Source organism: Vombatus ursinus, unplaced genomic scaffold (assembly GCF_900497805.2).
Source record: "Vombatus ursinus unplaced genomic scaffold, bare-nosed wombat genome assembly UNPS02014784.1, whole genome shotgun sequence".
Classification (NCBI taxonomy): Eukaryota; Metazoa; Chordata; class Mammalia; order Diprotodontia; family Vombatidae; genus Vombatus; species Vombatus ursinus.
Window position 1 is genome coordinate 29,072,605 of NW_020954562.1, and position 17,536 is coordinate 29,090,140.

The 17,536-nt window shown below is 37.4% G+C and overlaps 1 protein-coding gene across 4 annotated transcripts; it reads left to right on the forward strand.

The window, feature by feature from the left end:
* Positions 1-1,650: 1,650 nt before the first annotated feature.
* On the forward strand, positions 1,651-15,735 carry MSMO1 (methylsterol monooxygenase 1). 4 transcript variants are annotated; one of them, XM_027866871.1, is made up of 7 exons: positions 1,651-1,775; positions 4,363-4,399; positions 6,583-6,868; positions 9,447-9,595; positions 12,476-12,602; positions 13,622-13,776; positions 14,619-15,735. In XM_027866871.1, the coding sequence occupies exons 3-7, from the start codon at positions 6,614-6,616 to the stop codon at positions 14,821-14,823; spliced, it is 891 nt and encodes a 296-aa protein (XP_027722672.1). In that variant the 5' UTR covers positions 1,651-1,775; positions 4,363-4,399; positions 6,583-6,613; the 3' UTR covers positions 14,824-15,735. The 4 variants fall into 4 exon arrangements, with proteins under 4 accessions (XP_027722672.1, XP_027722671.1, XP_027722674.1 ...); XM_027866870.1 differs by lacking the exon at positions 4,363-4,399; XM_027866872.1 differs by lacking the exons at positions 1,651-1,775; positions 4,363-4,399 and adding an exon at positions 2,087-2,180.
* The last annotated feature ends 1,801 nt before the right edge of the window (positions 15,736-17,536 follow it).

The window sequence follows — 17,536 nt, forward strand, 5'->3', positions numbered from 1 at the left end:
TCACTGGATACTTACTCCTCTCTGAGTTTTCAGGAGACATTTAAAACAAATTTTTATTTTTTTAGGTTCTACATATACCATCATGTTAAACATATTTCCACATTAGTCATGTTGTGAAAGAAGATCCAGAACAAAGGGAAAAACCATGAGAAAGAAAAAAACAAAAAGCAAAAAAACCGTGAAAATAGTATACTTTGATCTTCATTCAGACTCCACAGTCCTTTCTCTGGGTGTGGTCAGCATTTTCCAGTCCCTTGAAATTGTCTTGGATCACTGCATTACTCAGAAGAGTCTATCCTGGTTGATCACTGCACAATGTTGCTGTTACTGTGAACAATGTTCTCCTGGTTCTGCTCACACCACTCAGCATCAGTTCATGTCTTTCCAGGTTTTTCTGAGAGCATTCTACTCATCATTTTTTATAGCATAATAGTATTCCATTACATTCATATATTACAACTTGTTCAGCCATTCCCCAACTGATGGGTATCCCCTCAGTTTCCAATTCTTTGCTATTACAAAAAGAACTGCTATAAATATTTTTGTACAAGTGGGTTCTTTTCTCCTTTTTATGATCTCTTTGGGATACAGACCTACTAATGGTATTGCTGGATCAAAGAGTATGCACGGTTTGGTTGCCCTTTGAGCATAGTTCCTTCCAAATTGCAATCCAGAATGGCTGGATCATTTTACAACTCCACCAACAATGCATTAGTGTTCCAATTTTCCCACATCTTCCAGGAGACATTTTTTTTTCCAGGTTCACTTCCTACTTTCCTAGCTGCTTCTTCTCTGGAGATCTGGAGATCTGGAGAAAAGCATTGGGTAGAACCTCTATTCTACCAGTCCCCCACACTGATGAAACAACATTCTCAGAACCCCTCTCCCCTTATCCTCCTATCAAAAGAAAACGAAACAAAGACACATCCTAACTCTGTTAGTTAATGACTCTGTGACCATGATCAATTTAATTAATTAACTTCTTTGGATCTCAGTTTCCTCATCCTAAAATGATTAGGATGCCTTATGAAGTCATTATCAATCGCCCTAAGGTTTGCAAAACAGCGAAAAGAAGACTGGATTTGTAATCAAAGGACCTCTGTTTAAAAAACAAACAAAAAACAACAAAACCACTCTGTGCAAGTCACTGTGCTTTCTCCGGGCCTCAGTTTTCTCTTCTGAAATATGGGTTTGTTAGCTAAAGTTTCCAGATTCTGTGTTCGGATCTGCAGAATTGATAGGTAGGTAGAATTGATGATTCTCTTACCAAGCCCACCAATGGTGTGAGGCTGTGAGGGTTAAGTCTTTCAAAACCGGGGATGAGGCCAAGGTGTTCCCTGCTTCTGTCAGCAGCCCTTCCCCCAATCTCAGGAAAAGGTTTGCAGAAAAGCTAGCTCTGTTGCCCTGGCGACGGCTTAAACCCGCCCTCTCACGCCGCCACCAGCTCCAGGCTTCTGCGTTCCGGGCCTCGCCGCAAGCCAGCTCAGTGGTTGGAAGATGGGGTCTCACTATCCTCACTCCATCTGCTCAGCCAATGAGAGCGGCAGCCGAGGCCTCGCTTCGTTCACGAAACACTACGTCAAGCCCCAGGAGCAGACCAATCAGCGTCCAGAAGCTGTCCTGCGATCCATCTCCAGACCAGCGCTCCGGCCAATAGTAAGCGGCGGGAGGCGGCTTCGGTCTCTGCAGTTTCGTTCCTGTCTCTGGAGGTGAAGGGGCAGGCGCAGGCTCCGGGGTTTCGGTGCTGTGGCGTCGCATTGGGGCGCAAGGTTTTGGTGAGTGAGGGACGCGCAGCCGGGAGAGGGGTACTGGGGCGTCCCGTAGGCGTTCGCCCGGGCAGTGAGGAGCTGGGGACGGGGACGCGGTGTGCAGGGTTTCTGCGCCTAGGTGGGAAGAGATGGAGCCGGGCAGCCTTGCACCCCCACTCCCACCCAGGTGAGGGAGGGGGGTCCGGGGAGATCTGCGCCTGCGCTCCATGTGAACCGGGCCAGGCTTGGTTGGGCTGGGCCGGGGACCGAAGAGACAAGGGGTTCACACTTCCATCCCGGAGCCCAGGAAGGCTCAAAGGAATGCAGAGCAGAGCAGGGGCGCCTTGCCATTGCGGCATCCAGGTGGGCTTATGGAGGATGTATGAAAGGTGGGCCCTGAAACAGAATGACCCGCGGATCCGCAGAAACCCGGTATGATTTCACTCCCCACCTCCCCCCGTCCCCCGCCACTCCCCGCGCCATCCCTTCCCCAACTCTACCTTCCCGCATCCCTGGGATGCATTTCCAAAGGGATGCAGTAGGTTGGGCTTTGCAGACCCACCAAGGCTTCGTGCAAAAACCTTACGTGGCCCCTGACTCCATCTTTTCTGGCCCCTTGATCCTTTGCCGTAGGATCATGGCATCAGATGAGGACAAGGACGAGGACAAGGATGAGGATGACTCAGGAGCATTATGTTCTGAGCCAGGTTCTGAAAGTGGCTGTAAAGACAATCCTTCTCTCTGAAATGATCTGTATGTGTCTGGGATAGGTATTATCGTTTCCTGAGCATTGAGTAAGCTAAGGATTTTGTTTGCAGAGTTAGCAAAAGGAAGAGAAGAGGGGACCCTAGTGAATGAACAGATCATTCATTCAAACATTTATTGCATATTCTCTATGAAATAATAATTGTGAATATTTATATAGAGCTTTAAGTGTTATGAAGAGGAGCTGATCCTCACAATAATCCTGGGAGGTAGGTGCTGCTTTACAGATAAGGAAAATGAGGAAAAGAGGATAAGTACCCAGACAGCAGCAGCTGAAGCAGAATTCTGAAGCAGGCCTTCCTGACTTCCTAACTCTCAAGTCCATTATTGAGGACACAGAAAACAGTCTCTAAGACCTTTACATTCTTTCAAGGGGACAGAAAAAATACATACACACATATGTATGTGTATCTTATTCTCAACTCTCACTGTCTGTCCTTCCCCTTCCCCCCATATCCAGTCTGTTGCCAAGGCTTGTTTTCACCTTTGCATCATCTCCTCTGATACTGCCGCTACCCAGAGCAGGCAGCAGGCAGGCAGGTCCTCATCTCTTAATTCCTTGCTGTAAGTCTGTTCCCACTCTATTCTGTACTTCATTTAGCTGCAGAAGTGGTTTTCAAAAAGCACAGCACCAACCATGACTCTCTTGTTAAACTCCATTTGCTCCCTTTTATTACTTGGATCAAATAGAAAATATTCTATGTGGTGTTCAAAACTCTTAATAACTAGCTCTCATACCCCACTTTTCCAGCCATTTTACACCCTATACCCCCCATCCCCAACACATTGTACTCTTTAATCCAGTGATCCTGGCCCACATGACATTTCATCTCTCCATTCGGGGCATTTTCCTGCCTGTCTCTCATTCTTGGAATGCTTTCTCTCATCTTCACCTTCTGGCTTCCTTTAAGTCCCAGCTAAAATCCCACCTTTTACAGGGAGCCAGTCCCTCTTAATTCTAGTACCTTCCCTCTGTTGATTATTTCTTATTTGTCCTCCGCCTAGCGGTTGTTTGCGTGTTGTCTTTACCATTATGTTGTAAGCTCCTTGAGGTCAGAGATTGTCTTTAGATTCCCAGTGCACAGTGCTTGGCGCTTAATAAATGCTTATTGACTATTTCCAAATGAAGCATTCTCAGATTGGGTCTTGCATTACAGCTTCCCAAGATAACTAAGAAGATTCCTTCCAACTCAGTTTGATATCTCTAGTTTCTTCATATTATTACTACTATCTTCCCACCCACGAAAGCTTCAGCTCACTTAATGGTTCCTTGCTTTCAAATATTCTAAGCAACTGGTTTGTAGGGAAGATTCTTTGACTATACAGGACTCCCTTTGGCCTCTTCTTATCTATCATCAAGCATTTATCAAGAGCACTGTGTGCCAGACACTAAGCTAAATACTGGGGATACAAACAAAGGCAAAAACACAGTTTTCATTGCCTCCCCCTTACCTCCATCTTCCATGAAGTTCTCCTAAATAGCTGGTAGCCAGATCAAGAGGATTTTCTAAAAGTTTAACAATGTATGGCAGATGTCATAGAGTATTTGCTGTCATTAAGACAGTGTATTATATTAAGTCACTAAGTTGATATTGCATTATAAAAACACAAACAAGTTTTTAATATTTATTTGTCCTATATTACCTGACTGTTGTGTTTGTCCTAGTGGCAGTGTTTTTTTTTTAATTAAATCTTTTATTTCAACTAACAGAATCTACCTCATTTCCATGTAATTCTTCCCACTTGAAAATAAAGAAAAACCACTTGTAATAAATGTATATCTTTTTACCTGTAAACAAATTTTTCCATTGTCCATGTTCAAAAAAATGTTTCTCTGTGGTTTTTCTAGTAATCCTGTTACAAAAAAAGTGTGAAGTTAGAGGAAGGTAAGTTAATTTTATGCCTCTGTCAGATAAATATTGAAACCTTATTCTAGAGCCCACTTTTCTTGAAATAAAGGAGATAAAGAGAAACATTGATTAAGTATGTGCTAACTTTCTCATTAAATCTAGTATAGTAGAAATGAACAAGGATTTGAGTTCAGAAAACCAGGTTCTAGACTCAGGCCCTACAACTTTAATTTTTTGTATCCGGGCTCCATTTTTCTCATCCATAAAATGTAAGGCTTGGGGTAGATGGTTTTTAGGGTTTCTTTTAGCTCAGACTTTCTATGAATCTATTTTCACACTAAATACAACTGTTACCTTATAAAATTGTGTTTTTCCCTGTTTCCTCCCTTCCATAAGCTCCTTTAAGGATTGTTACTTTTTTTTACACCAGTTATCCCATGATCTCTAATCTTAATTGAACCCTCTCTTTTAAGAAAAGCCAACGCAGTCATTATGACTGACAGTATACAGCACATTCCACTTTGTTAGTTGAACCTACCTTTGTTATGGACTGAGATTGGTCATAAGGTACTTTTATTCATAAAGTTAATCACTGGGGAAAAAAATGTCTAGTGGATGAGATAATCTGCATATGATACAAAAGTACCTTAGATTATTATTTTTATTTTTTTAATTTTGTAATTTTTAGGCAGTTGGGGTTAAGTGACTTGTCCAGGGTCACACAGCTAGTAAGTGTCAAGTGTTTGGTCTGAGGCCGGATTTGAACTCAGGTCCTTCCCACTCCAGGGCCAGTGCCCTATCCACTGTGCCACCCAGCTGCCCCTAGTACCTTAAATTTTTGAAAGTTCCATTTTTTTTCTTATTTTTATAGTGGTAAAGAACTCCTACTCTTAGTTCATATACCATGACATGATATTTTAAGTGTGAAGTTTTTTTAGCTGAGTCCTAATGATGAACTATCATAGTCCCTAAATAAATTATTTTAGTAAACATTTCAGGAAAATGACATTCTTTATAAGTCACTTGGTCACACATCCAGTGTGTGTCAGAGGCAGGGTTTTTGAATGAGTTAAATGCTGGAGACAAATAATTGTTATTTTTGGTTTTCTATCAAAGAAGTACTCATAATCACTTCAAAGGCTAATTTAGTCAACACACTACTCTAATTTCGGGTACCATACTGAAAAGGGACGGATCTTAGTAGTATATTGCTTTTAAATATAATTCCCTGAATAGATTATGATTTCCATTTGAATTGATCATTTCCAGGTGTTGTGTGTGTATGGTGGTGGTGTTGATGGCAACCTTGTGACAAACATTAGGAGTTTGCTAAGCAATGGGAATACAGTCCCTGTTTTCAAACACGTACAGTATAATGGGGAAGACAATATGCAAACAATGATCAGACAAGATAAATACAGGATAAATTGGAAATAATCAACAGAGAGAAATCACAAGCCTTATGGGGTTCAGGAAAAGCTTCCTTTTAATTGACACTGAGGAAGTCAGGAAAGCTCAGAGATGGAGAGAGAGTCTAGGCAGGGGAACTGCCATTGAAAATATTCAGGTTTGGAAATAGTGTCATGTGGGAGGAACAGCAAGGAGGCCCATGTTTCTGGATCTAAGAATATGTGGGGAAAGATATAAGCAGACTAGGAAGGTAGAAGGTGCAGGTTATGAAGAGTTTTCTAAGCCATACAGAGGATTTTCTATTTGATCCTGGTGGGCGTCGGGAGCCATTGGAGCTGATGGATTTGGGGTTGGGGGCGGGGTGACATGGTCAGATTTGCTTTTAGGAAGATCATTTTGACACTTCAGTAGCAAATGAACAGGAGTAGGGAGAGACATGAGGCAGGGATACCAATCAACAGGTTATTGCAGTAGTCCAGTTGTGAAGTGTTGAAAGGTCTGTACCAGAGTGGTGGCAGTGATAGAGGAGAAAATGAAGTGTATATGAGAGTATAAAAGTAGGAATGACAAGATTTGACAGCCGATTGATGTAGAAGGGGGAGAGATGATACCTTAGGATTGCAAGCCTGGGTGACAGGGAGATTGGTGGTTACCCTCCACGGCAGTAAGGAAGTTAGGAAGAGGGGAGGGGGTGTGTGTGCATCACAGCTTTAGGGGCTTTTAGTAATCTAAAAAATAAGTTAAAATTTAGTAGAGGGTTAAATTTAACCTATATTCCTGGTCTCACTATCGGTTTTTTTTTTCCCCAGAATAATAAGGCGGTTTGAAGAAATTTGAATAATGGCTACAAATGAAAGTGCCAGTATCCTTGGTTCAGTATCCTTGGCAGTGGAATATTTAGATTCCTTATTACCTGACAATCCTCTACAAGCACCATTCAAAAATGCTTGGCTTTACATGCTGAGTAATTATACCAAGTTTCAAATCGCAACATGGGGATCACTCATAGTTCATGAAGGGCTCTATTTCTTGTTTTGTTTGCCAGCATTTTTGTTTCAGTTTATACCTTATATGCAAAAATATAAAATTCAAAAGGTGAGTGAAATATAAGTGAGATTGCATAATTATTATTTGTAAACGTTCAAATTTTATTTTAAAATCCCTTTTAGAAATGTTTGCCCTTAAATGAATTTACTTCTCTCATAGCACTAGAGAAACTGCATCATTGACTTTTTTCTTCAGTTTGTTTAGTTGTATTTCACTTTTTAAAAATCAGTTTTATAGATTGTAACTTTAAAATAGTTTTGACTGTACCTTCTCTTTACCTCGTTATTTTTGTTTCCCACAGTTGAATTAGTATTGAGTAGATGGATTATTGCTTTAATTTATCACCCAAATTTGAAGGTGGGATTGAAATTCTGTTTATGAAGTAGAGATGATTCCTGGGTTGTGGTTGGCATTTTTTCCACTATACCAGTAACACTGATTGCATCTTAACGTCTGCCACTAACCTGTACAGCCATTGGCAAATCACTTAACTTCTTTGAACCTCAGTTTTTTCATCTGTAAAATGGGAATAATATTACTTGCTCATAGAATTGTTTTGGGGGAAATTGCTTTATGAAACTTAAAAGCATTATATATGTGAATTGTTATAACAAGGAGAAGGCTGCCACCTGTTGAAAGTTTAAATATGTTTTCTTTTGGATAGGCAAGTCCCATGTTGCATTTATCATGGTTATTTTTGTCGTATACTTCTTACCAGCGTGGACGTTGTCTGGAGAGAAAGAGGGATAGGGTTAAGGAGCAAAAGCACAAAGTGGAAATGTGATGATTTAAAAGGTTTGAGAGACATAATTTCTGGTTAATTTAATCATTTTATTAATAATGCTAGCACATTATTAATAAAAGGATGGTCATTTGGTCTTCTCTCGCAGACCAAAGACCCCTCACAAAGGCTCACAGTATTATATGCTCTTTGAAGAGTAGGGGTTTTTTTGTTTGTTTGTTTGTTTGTTTTTGTTTTGGCTAGGCAGTGGGGTTAATTAACTTGCCCAGGGTCACACAGCTAGTAAGTGTCATGTGTCTGAGGCTGGATTTGAACTCAGGTCCTCCTGACTCTTAAGGCCAGAGCTTTATCCACTGCGCCACCTAGTTGCCCCTTGGGTAAGTCTCTCTTAAGAGATTTCCCATGCTGGTTGGTTTCTGGATGAGAAGTAGAAAAGGGGAAAAACCTTAGTCCTAATTCAATAATTAGTTATTAAATATGAGAGTTTAGTTTCTCACAGAAGAAAGAAAAAATGGAAGAAGAATCCATGCTCTGTGACTATAAGTGAGACCTTGGCTGGTGAACTGACCCTGAAATCATTTTAAAAGTATTTGAGCAAAGTAGTTGTTCTGAAGGGTAATAATCATTTGGATGAGCAAGTTCCAGTATATTTTCATGGGAGAGGTAAAGGACAATCCCAAAATATTAAGTCTCAATACTTGATGGTTACCCATCATTCAGTTCTTAAAAAGTGTTCAAATGTAAGGTAATTCTCTAGTCATAGTCACAATTCATTATCCAAAGTCAACATGCAGATTGGTGACTGAGATAGACATTTGATTTTGTGGATAGTAAAATAAGTCTTTGCTGACCACATTGCTAAGCCAGTGTTTTAGGCTTTTTGTTGCTAAGAAGCAAGTAGTGAGGATTAAAAGATAGAAAATTCTTTAGAGATAAGGTTTGGTCCATGCATGATGGACCATCATATATTTAACAGGACTCAAAATGAAAAAGACTTCAGTTGTGTGTGTTGGGGGACAGGGTTGAAAGTGAAACAAATATTCCTGGGTTTGTTTGTTAAATGCTATTAAGTGGTTTTACAAATCCCCAAAAGACCCTTCATAGATGTCTATCAAGATTTATCCCAGGAAATCCTTCTGAATATCTTGAGCTTGATAAAAGTGATCTTTCTACTTTTTGAAGAAAAAGTCAGGAATTGAGAAGTAAAATAAAACATTGAATTATGGCCTGCAAGTTCTCATGTCGTTGATTACTGTTTGAATTGTCTTATATATGATTTAGAAAGCTTTATAGTGTATATTGATTAAGAGTGGATTAAATATTTTTTTCTCATTCTGAAAAACGAGAATCAGCTTCTTTTTAGAAATACATCTCTTGATTTTAACATTGTCTCTGACTTATTTCAGATAAAAATTACTAATTTTCCTGAGATGAGTGCCATTGAAAAGTTGGAGTTGTCCATTTTCCTTCTTCTCTCAGTTTCTGTAGGGATCCTATACAGCTTCCATAACAATAGAAAAATGCTGGCAGCCCTTGCTGCTTATTGGGTGTCTTCTACCTTATGTCCAGTAGAAGTCATGAACAGCAGAATATTAATGTGGTTTTAGTGGTTAGGTTGAAAATTGAACCTTATTTTTGCCTCTTTTGCAGTTTTTTCACGTGTAAAATCAATGTAATAGTTGTATTTGCTATGAAACTGATAAAAGTTTCAGAGTTAAGGAGCACTAGATTAACTTAAAATGCCCTAAGGTTTTTAGGAATAAAATAATTGTGTAATTGTTAGGTAAACAGTATTAGAGAACTTAGAAATTAAGCAAAAGAATCCAAGTACTCAGTAGTATGCTGGTACTGGCTAAGACTAAAAATATGTCTTTCTCCCCATAGGAAAAACCAGAAACTTGGGAAGGCCAGTGGAAATGTTTCAGAGTAATTCTCTTCAATCACTTTTGTATACAACTACCTTTGATTTGTGGTACCTGGTACTTTACAGAGTATTTTGATATTCCATATGATTGGGACAGTATGCCGAGATGGTACGTAGACAAAGCTTTTATTTTTACAATAAACTGCTATTTATAATCAATTAAAAACTATGCTAGAATTTAAGTATGTGCCTAGATGCACTATAGAAAGCTTAGGAAATAAATGAAGCGTACTAAATGTTACCTCAGTTTTTTTTATTTCTGTATGTCCTTAATTGCTAAAGTGGGAAAATTTGCCTGGGGAGTAGTTTCTAGGGACAAAAGTTGGCATGGTGCCATAGAATCCTAGAACTAGTAGGGAATGTTGAGTTGATGTAGCGCATACTTAGTGGGAATCTCTTCTTCAGTTTTCAGTTGTAAAGTTTTTTCCCCTTATATCAACTAGATCTTTATAATTTCTGTCCATTGGTTTTAATTCTGCTTTGTTGGGATAAACAAACCAAGTCTAATCTCTTTTAAATGTTTCCTTTTCTGTTTTGATTTGCATATCAATACTTTTCCTGCTCTTCTCCACAACACTGCCCCCCCCCCCCATTTAAAGCCCTCTTGGGTCAAACAGTAAGTTAATGACAAACATGGAATTTGGGCCCACATATTCTTGAAATCCATGTTTGTGCTCCTTCTAGTGTAACATGTAACCAGACACATCAAATTGTGAAGTTGCATCCATTATATTAACTGTCCTTCCCGTCTTTTAGAAATTGGATAAGCATGGCATTGATAAAAGATGTCAGACAGGATAGGACTCACACCAAAGTCCTATGAAACTCCATAACAGGTCCTTGGCTGATACTGACCTCTTAGTCATTCTTTTTTGGGTCCAGTTGTTTAACCAATTATGAATCCACCTAATTGTACTATCATCTAGTTTGTATCTTTTTACCTTATGGACAGGGAAATTATGAGAAATTACCAAATTCTTTGCTCATAATTCAGGAGTGCTGTTAATAGTGTTTCTCTGATCCTACCAATCTAGTCAAGTTATCCAAAAAGAAAATGAAGTTATGCTGGTATGACTTTGTTAAAGAAATCTATGCTGGCTTTCTTTTCTAAATGCTTACAAACTACCCTTTTAATAATTATTTCTAGAATTTTGCCAGGAAATTATATCCAAAATGCCAGCATTTTGCATGTTCCATAGCTCTCTATGTTGCGATCTGAGAGGTTGAGACCCCTCAAAGACTGGAGTACACTCGTCTGGAATGAATTCACAGACTCAAGCATTCTTTAAGTCAAAGTGGCAAAGATTTATTTTTACGCTTTTCAGTGGGCAAGGATTCTTAAGGAACCTGCAAGAGACTGAGGATGGAGCTAGGATTTATGTGGAAAAGGGCATGGGAAAGGAATGCTAGGGATACTGATTGGGTAGTCTAAAGATCTAGTTGTCTTTGGGAGCTATGGTTGGGAAAGTATAGGGAGTATACCAGACAGGGAGGGAGATGACCAAGGTATTGATCTTGGGAATCTGGCAGAAGGAAGAGTCCTTGGGCCGGCCAAGGACAAAACTCCTTGGACTGGGCAAGGCACCCCTCTCTCTCTGTCTTGATGAGAGAATGCTCAGAAACAAGGGAAAGCTTTCTCACAAGACAGGAACTTATTGAGGAATTGGGAGGCTTCCAGAGACATGATCTGAGGGCTGGGTTCTGAATAGCCCAGCACTCTCTCACCCAGCTTTGTGTAACTGCACCAGGGAGAGAGATAAGGGTCTTGCTGGGGCCCACGCATGTGTAATTGCTAGGCACGGTGTCCTTGGGCTGGTGAATGATTGTCAGAGACAGTGTTTCTGAGACTAGGGAGAAATTGGGGTACAAGCACAAACGCCCCATCATTTATATATGTTCTAAAAGAGGCAGACTGTTGTAATTAAAAAAAAAAAAGCCTGAAGTTTGAGTCAGGAAGACCTTAGTTCAAATTCTGATTATAATACTTACTAGCAGTTTGACCATAGACAAGTCATTTAGCTTTTCTATAAAATGGAGAACAATACCTGTGGTACCCCCTTCACAAAGCTGTTACAAGACTTAAATATAACATATGTAAAACATTTTGTAAGCCTTAATGTTTAATGTGCTGTATGTCAGCTATTATACAACACAGCTAAACTGAAGCAACGTTGTTTTAATTTTTAGAATGGTATGATCTATAGGTAAAGCAAAAGACATAATGAAGTGTCATTTTATACCAAACTTTAAATAGCTCTGATCCTTAAATTCAATTTCAGTAAATGCTTACATTTGTAAGTTCAGATGTCACCTCCTGTAAGGGGGTTTTCCCTTCCTGATTTTCCCAGTCTAAGTATTCTCTTCCCTTCAAGGTTAAAGTTTTACTTTATTTTTTAAATTTGGTATGAGACAGTGCGGGTTCACCTGCTCCTCTCTTCCCTGAAATCACAAGGTGGATGACTTACCTCTGTCATTAGTCGTGACCTCTCCCTGAGCACAAGACCTGAATTGTAATGTAATATAACATAACATAAATGCCATCTCTCCTTGAATGCCCTACTGGCACCTCAAATCACATTAAATCCAAAATTGAACAGCATTATTTTGTTCTGGGGAACTCTTTATTTAATTTATTTTAATCTCATGCTGGTAGTTTTCCTGCTGTCAAATTTGTGGAGATCATCTGGTACTGATTTGCCTTTCTATCCTCTATACTGCTCTAATCCATTTCTATCAAACTGTGTTGTAAATCACTCTTCTCCCCCAAAACTAGTTTAATGGCACTTCTAACCAGCCTTTGTTAAGGACTTAGGTCATACAGAATGAAAAGAGTAAAACATCCTGATTGAATATCTCTAATTACAGATCTAATTTCAGCATTGGATTCTATGTTAATGGGTGAGCTTAATTAAAAAAAAGAAAAACAAAAATAATAAGTGGTGAAAATAGAAATATTTTATAACTCCTAATTTTATTTTTATCTATAAAGGCACATGCTGTTGGCCAAATGTTTAGGATGTGCAGTGATTGAAGATACCTGGCACTATTTTCTTCATAGACTTTTACATCATAAAAAAATATATAAATATATCCATAAAGTTCATCATGAGTTTCAGGTATGTTTCATGTTAGAAAATATGATTTCACAGAAGGGTGAATTAAAATTATGTTGGATTTATTATAAAATAGCAAAATTTCTACTGCTAAGAAACTCATTTTAAAATTTTGGTTAATTTAGAGGGTTTTTAGGTTTCTTCCTTTTCTTCTTCTTCCCCCTCCCCCCAATCTTCTTTGGAGCTAATTACAGAATACTTGCTGCTGTTGTTTTTAAACAGGCAGTTATCCAGATCCTTCTCTGTATGTGTGTTATCTTCATTCATGGTAAATTGGATATTGAACAAGGTATATAATCATTTCATCTCTGCCATTTTTTTGTTAAACAGTCATATATTACTATAGCATCCCAGTCTTATTCTGCTGTCTAACTGAATATTTATATATTATTCCATTTTCTTGGCGCTGAAAAGTGAGAAAAGAGTATACCTTTCATATCCTAATCCCCTTTATGCAGATATATTTTGATATGCTATTTACATACATGTAAATACAATTTAAATTACAGTATATAATTTAAATTTACTATTTTTACCATAGTACATGTTTAATTTCTACATCATCCCTCCAAAAGTCATTTTTCACTGAGAATCCAGTTTCACAGATAGGGCATTGTGTTCCCAACATGAATTTACAGATTCTTAGTGATGAAGGTCACATTTTCCAACACTCATTAATTCAGACATGATAACTAAATATTCATAAAGTATAGTCAACAACATTAAAATCCCATCCAAAGGAGTTATCTTGAGAAGTGTAGTCATTTTCTGAAGGGTTAGCAATAGAAGTATTTTGTTAATGTTTTTTTAAATCGTCAGGATTGGTTATCTGTCTTAACACTGTGCCAGGATCCTGACTGGTAGTGGTCATTTGAGACCGTTTTTGAGAACACTTTGAGATCTGCTTCCAGTGGTTTTTATCCAGGGTGTTTTTCTCAGAATTATTGATATTTGTATTATGTGGGATTTTTTAAGCTCTTTGGTTAACATTTTAAAAAAAATCTTATCTGCCTTTTTTTTAGGCACCTTTTGGAATGGAAGCTGAATATGCACATCCTCTAGAAACCCTCATTCTTGGAACAGGGTTTTTTATTGGAATTTTGGTCTTTTGTGACCATGTAGTCCTCCTTTGGGCATGGGTCACAGTTCGCTTGATAGAAACCATTGATGTGCATAGGTAAGTTATGAATCCTATTTAGGTAATAAAACTATATATCTTAATGCTTAGAATTTGCTGTTAACTTGAAGGTATATTTAGATACTCTAGTTTTAGAACAGTAAATTTTCTTTTCTCTTTTGAAGTATTCACAATAATTTTGTTCTCTTTTGGTCTCAAATCCACAGTGCATTTTTTTTAAACAAGCATTTATTTCCTCTAACTCCCCTCTCTCCAGGTGAACAGAAAAAAATCCTCACAACAAATATTCCTAGTTCAGCAAAATAAATTCATACATTGGCTATATCCAAACATATATGTCTCATTCTGCATTTTAAGTCCATCACCTCTACAGCAAGAGGGTGGGTAGCTTTGTTCCAGTATTGGTCGTCTGCAGTTATTTGTCATTGCATTGATGAGAGTTGTAAAGTCTTTTAAAGATAGAACAGCAATTTTTCATCTTTAATGAATGAGCATATATATTCGTTGCAAAAAATACTGAGGGAAATTTTACACGTAGACATGAAATAACTTTACTACTAGATTCTAGCAAGACAACTTTCCTCTATAAACTTTCCTCCCTAAGTCAGGAAAGAAAAGATAATGTATGAAATATTTCATTGCAGGATTGACATGATTGATCATCAACAGCTATCCTAGACCAAAATAGCTTTTAAAAAATCGCTCTTCAATTGATTTTTTTTTTCACCTAAAAACTTCCTTCTGAATGCCTCCTTTGATTCTTTCTGGTTTTCTATGTGTATACCACCTATTTCCTTAGTTACAGAATATGCTCTGATTTTAATTTAATGAAATAAACTGGAATTCATATCCAAATTGATTTTTTAAAATTTCCCTTTCAGTGGTTACGATATTCCTCTCAACCCTTTGAAATTCATACCATTTTATACTGGTGCCCGGCATCATGATTTCCACCACATGAACTTCGTTGGAAACTATGCTTCAACATTTACATGGTGGGATAGACTCTTTGGTACAGACTCTCAATATGTTGCCTACACTGAAAAGATGAAGAAATTGCAACAGCTGAATAAAAAGACCAAGTAAACATCTGTAAAGTTTCTGGAAGATAAATACATAATTATGAGAATGGTAGCTAAAATTGCTTCAAGGGGGCCAAAATAAGCATATATCCTGGCTACTAAGTGATAAGAATATTAACAGCCTTCTGTTATCACTCTAGTGAGAACTTTTTTTTCTACTTTACATACAACCTCTGTATATAGAAATATGTATATACATAATATATATTTAATTACCGATTTAATGAGCAAATTTAAAAGGCCATCTTACAAAAAATCAAAAAGCCTTAAAAAGTATTATATAAAATTTTCAAACATCTTTTTGAAATTGGTAACACCACAGATCCTGAAGGAAGATGAAATTGAACATTAGCCTTTTTAAAATAGAATGCTCTTTGTGGGAAACACAAGATTGTGGTTGTGACCTTCCTTCTTTTGAAACTTGAGCATATTTTTTTTATAGTCTGCCTAAAGATCAAAAAAAAATACCAAGCAAAATATTGTGCAAGATTAGATTTTACACTGAATAAATCAAGCTTCTAATTGAAGGAAGTCTTGGCTACATATACAGTTCACCAGTAGCCTTGCATTTCTAGTAAGCACAAAATGTATGGGAAAGGCTGAACAGGTGGTTTCATTCAGAAAACTTTTCTTCTCATTTCAAAGGATTCCTGTTTAGTTGCAATGTGCTGCTGGTATACTTAAGTTAAAAAAGTTCTGGATTGACCTGAGTAACAGATTTTAGGCTAGAGGGTTTTGCAATGTACTTGATTTTTTTTTTTAATTAAGGAGCCTTTCTGGGTACTCCGATGGGTTTTTTTTTCCTTTTTATGTCTCTAGTATTTACATGATTTTGATCTGTGTGCTGTTAACAGTGAACTGACTTGCTGCTGTTTGCACTTGTGGTTATTGGAATAAAGATGTTTTTGATCTGTGATCACCTGTAGTTTTATCATCTTTTTAAAAAAAGTAACTAATAGGGTATTTCATTATTTCTAGGAGGAATGTGGGAGCCATTCCAACTATGAAGTATAGGAATGTGGTGTTTTTGTCTGTGGTTAAAGCATGTCACCAGTGTATTTTCTAGGTAGGGAGGTGTGCAGTGTGCAGCTGTGGAATGAACACTGCATCTGAGGAGCTAGCTTCTAGACTAGGGCGAGTCACTTAATCTCTTTGAGCCTCAGCTTTTTCGTTTGAAAAATGCAGGTAATACTAGCCTACCTTAGAGTGCAGTAGAGATTCATATTTATATGAGTTTTACCAACTATCAGAAAAAAATGTTCAGGCCTAGATGTTTGGGATATTTTTTTCTTCATCTGTGGAAAAAATGGGAGGAGATAGAGCAGCTTTTTACTGTGCATTTTGGAAAGATTCCCTGTGAAGAGTCAGGGATAGTACTAATGCTTAAATGTTGGGGGGTTTTAGATTTCCCAGACAGGATTGGTGGCCGGATTGCAGGTTGTCTATTGTGCTATTTTTCTTCTAAATCTTTTGTCTTGGCATAGTTTTTTTTTTTTTTTAGTACTCATTATACTAAAGGTCTGTTTCTTCCAAAAGGCTCATTGTTTACTGAATGTATATTATTTGTATATATGCTTGTGACCTCCTGTTAACACTTAGAGGTAGTGCCCCCATTGCTAAACTTTTAGCACCACTTTTGATGACTTTAACATCCTTTAGACTTTACCTTTTGAATACCAAAGCTCTGTAATTTTCACAAAAACACTTGGATTATTTTAACTTAAGTTAAATTTTTCATTTATTCTTTGAGCTATTATTTTTCAAAGGGATACATTTGAAAAGGGAAAAAAAAGTCCAAAAGTAGAGGAAATAATCAAATTAAGTGATAGCATTTGTTTTGATACTTTGAGTTTGATTTTATCAATATGGCTACTCCCTCTGACAGTCAGATGCAGATCAAAACCTCTCTAAATGCATTCTGTGAGACCATGTTTTCCCATAATTCTCATAGATGATTTACACAGTGAAGCCTCCATGTAGTCCTTTTAATATTGCAAAGATATCAGTGGGCCACTTGGACTATTCTTTGGCTGTAATTTTCACTGCTTGATTGCAAAGCTATCCTTGTTTTCAGTGATACATATCTGTTTACTAGTTGGGACTTTAAACAAGTCATTTACTTTTGAATTTTCTATAAAATGTAAACAGTTGTGTCTTCCTACCTTGTGATGATGAAACAAGATGGTTTTAAAATGTTTATGAATGCTAGCTGTTATGCCATGGTTGAAGTGCAGGTCATCATTGGTGACAAGTTGCAAAATTGGGCATACTGAGGCCTACCATGCATTTTTCTACTGTCTTTTGGTAAACTTGTAATTTAACTATTTAAAATTAATGTATATTAACAAAAATAAAACTCTTGTTGTCATCGATGGTATAAAAACATTTAAAATCATTAGAATTAAGCTCTCTATCTTATCATGCCAGTACTTATAAATGAGCCAAAAAAATTCTCAGTTTCACTAGGGTCTTTTATGCATGGAACATGATTTTTTTTTTCAAAATTCTTGAATTATCCACTGTAGGGCTTATTTTAGTCAATAGGTTGTTTATTTTTGAAATGCTAATTTTGAAATGTTAAATTTTAAGAATAATGTGATTTATAGTACATTCAGCACTACCAGCATGGTAAGATGCAAAAAAAGGATCATATTTCCAAAGATGTATTTATCCAATAATTTAAGGACGTATTTGCCCAGTTAACAGTAGCCATGGAA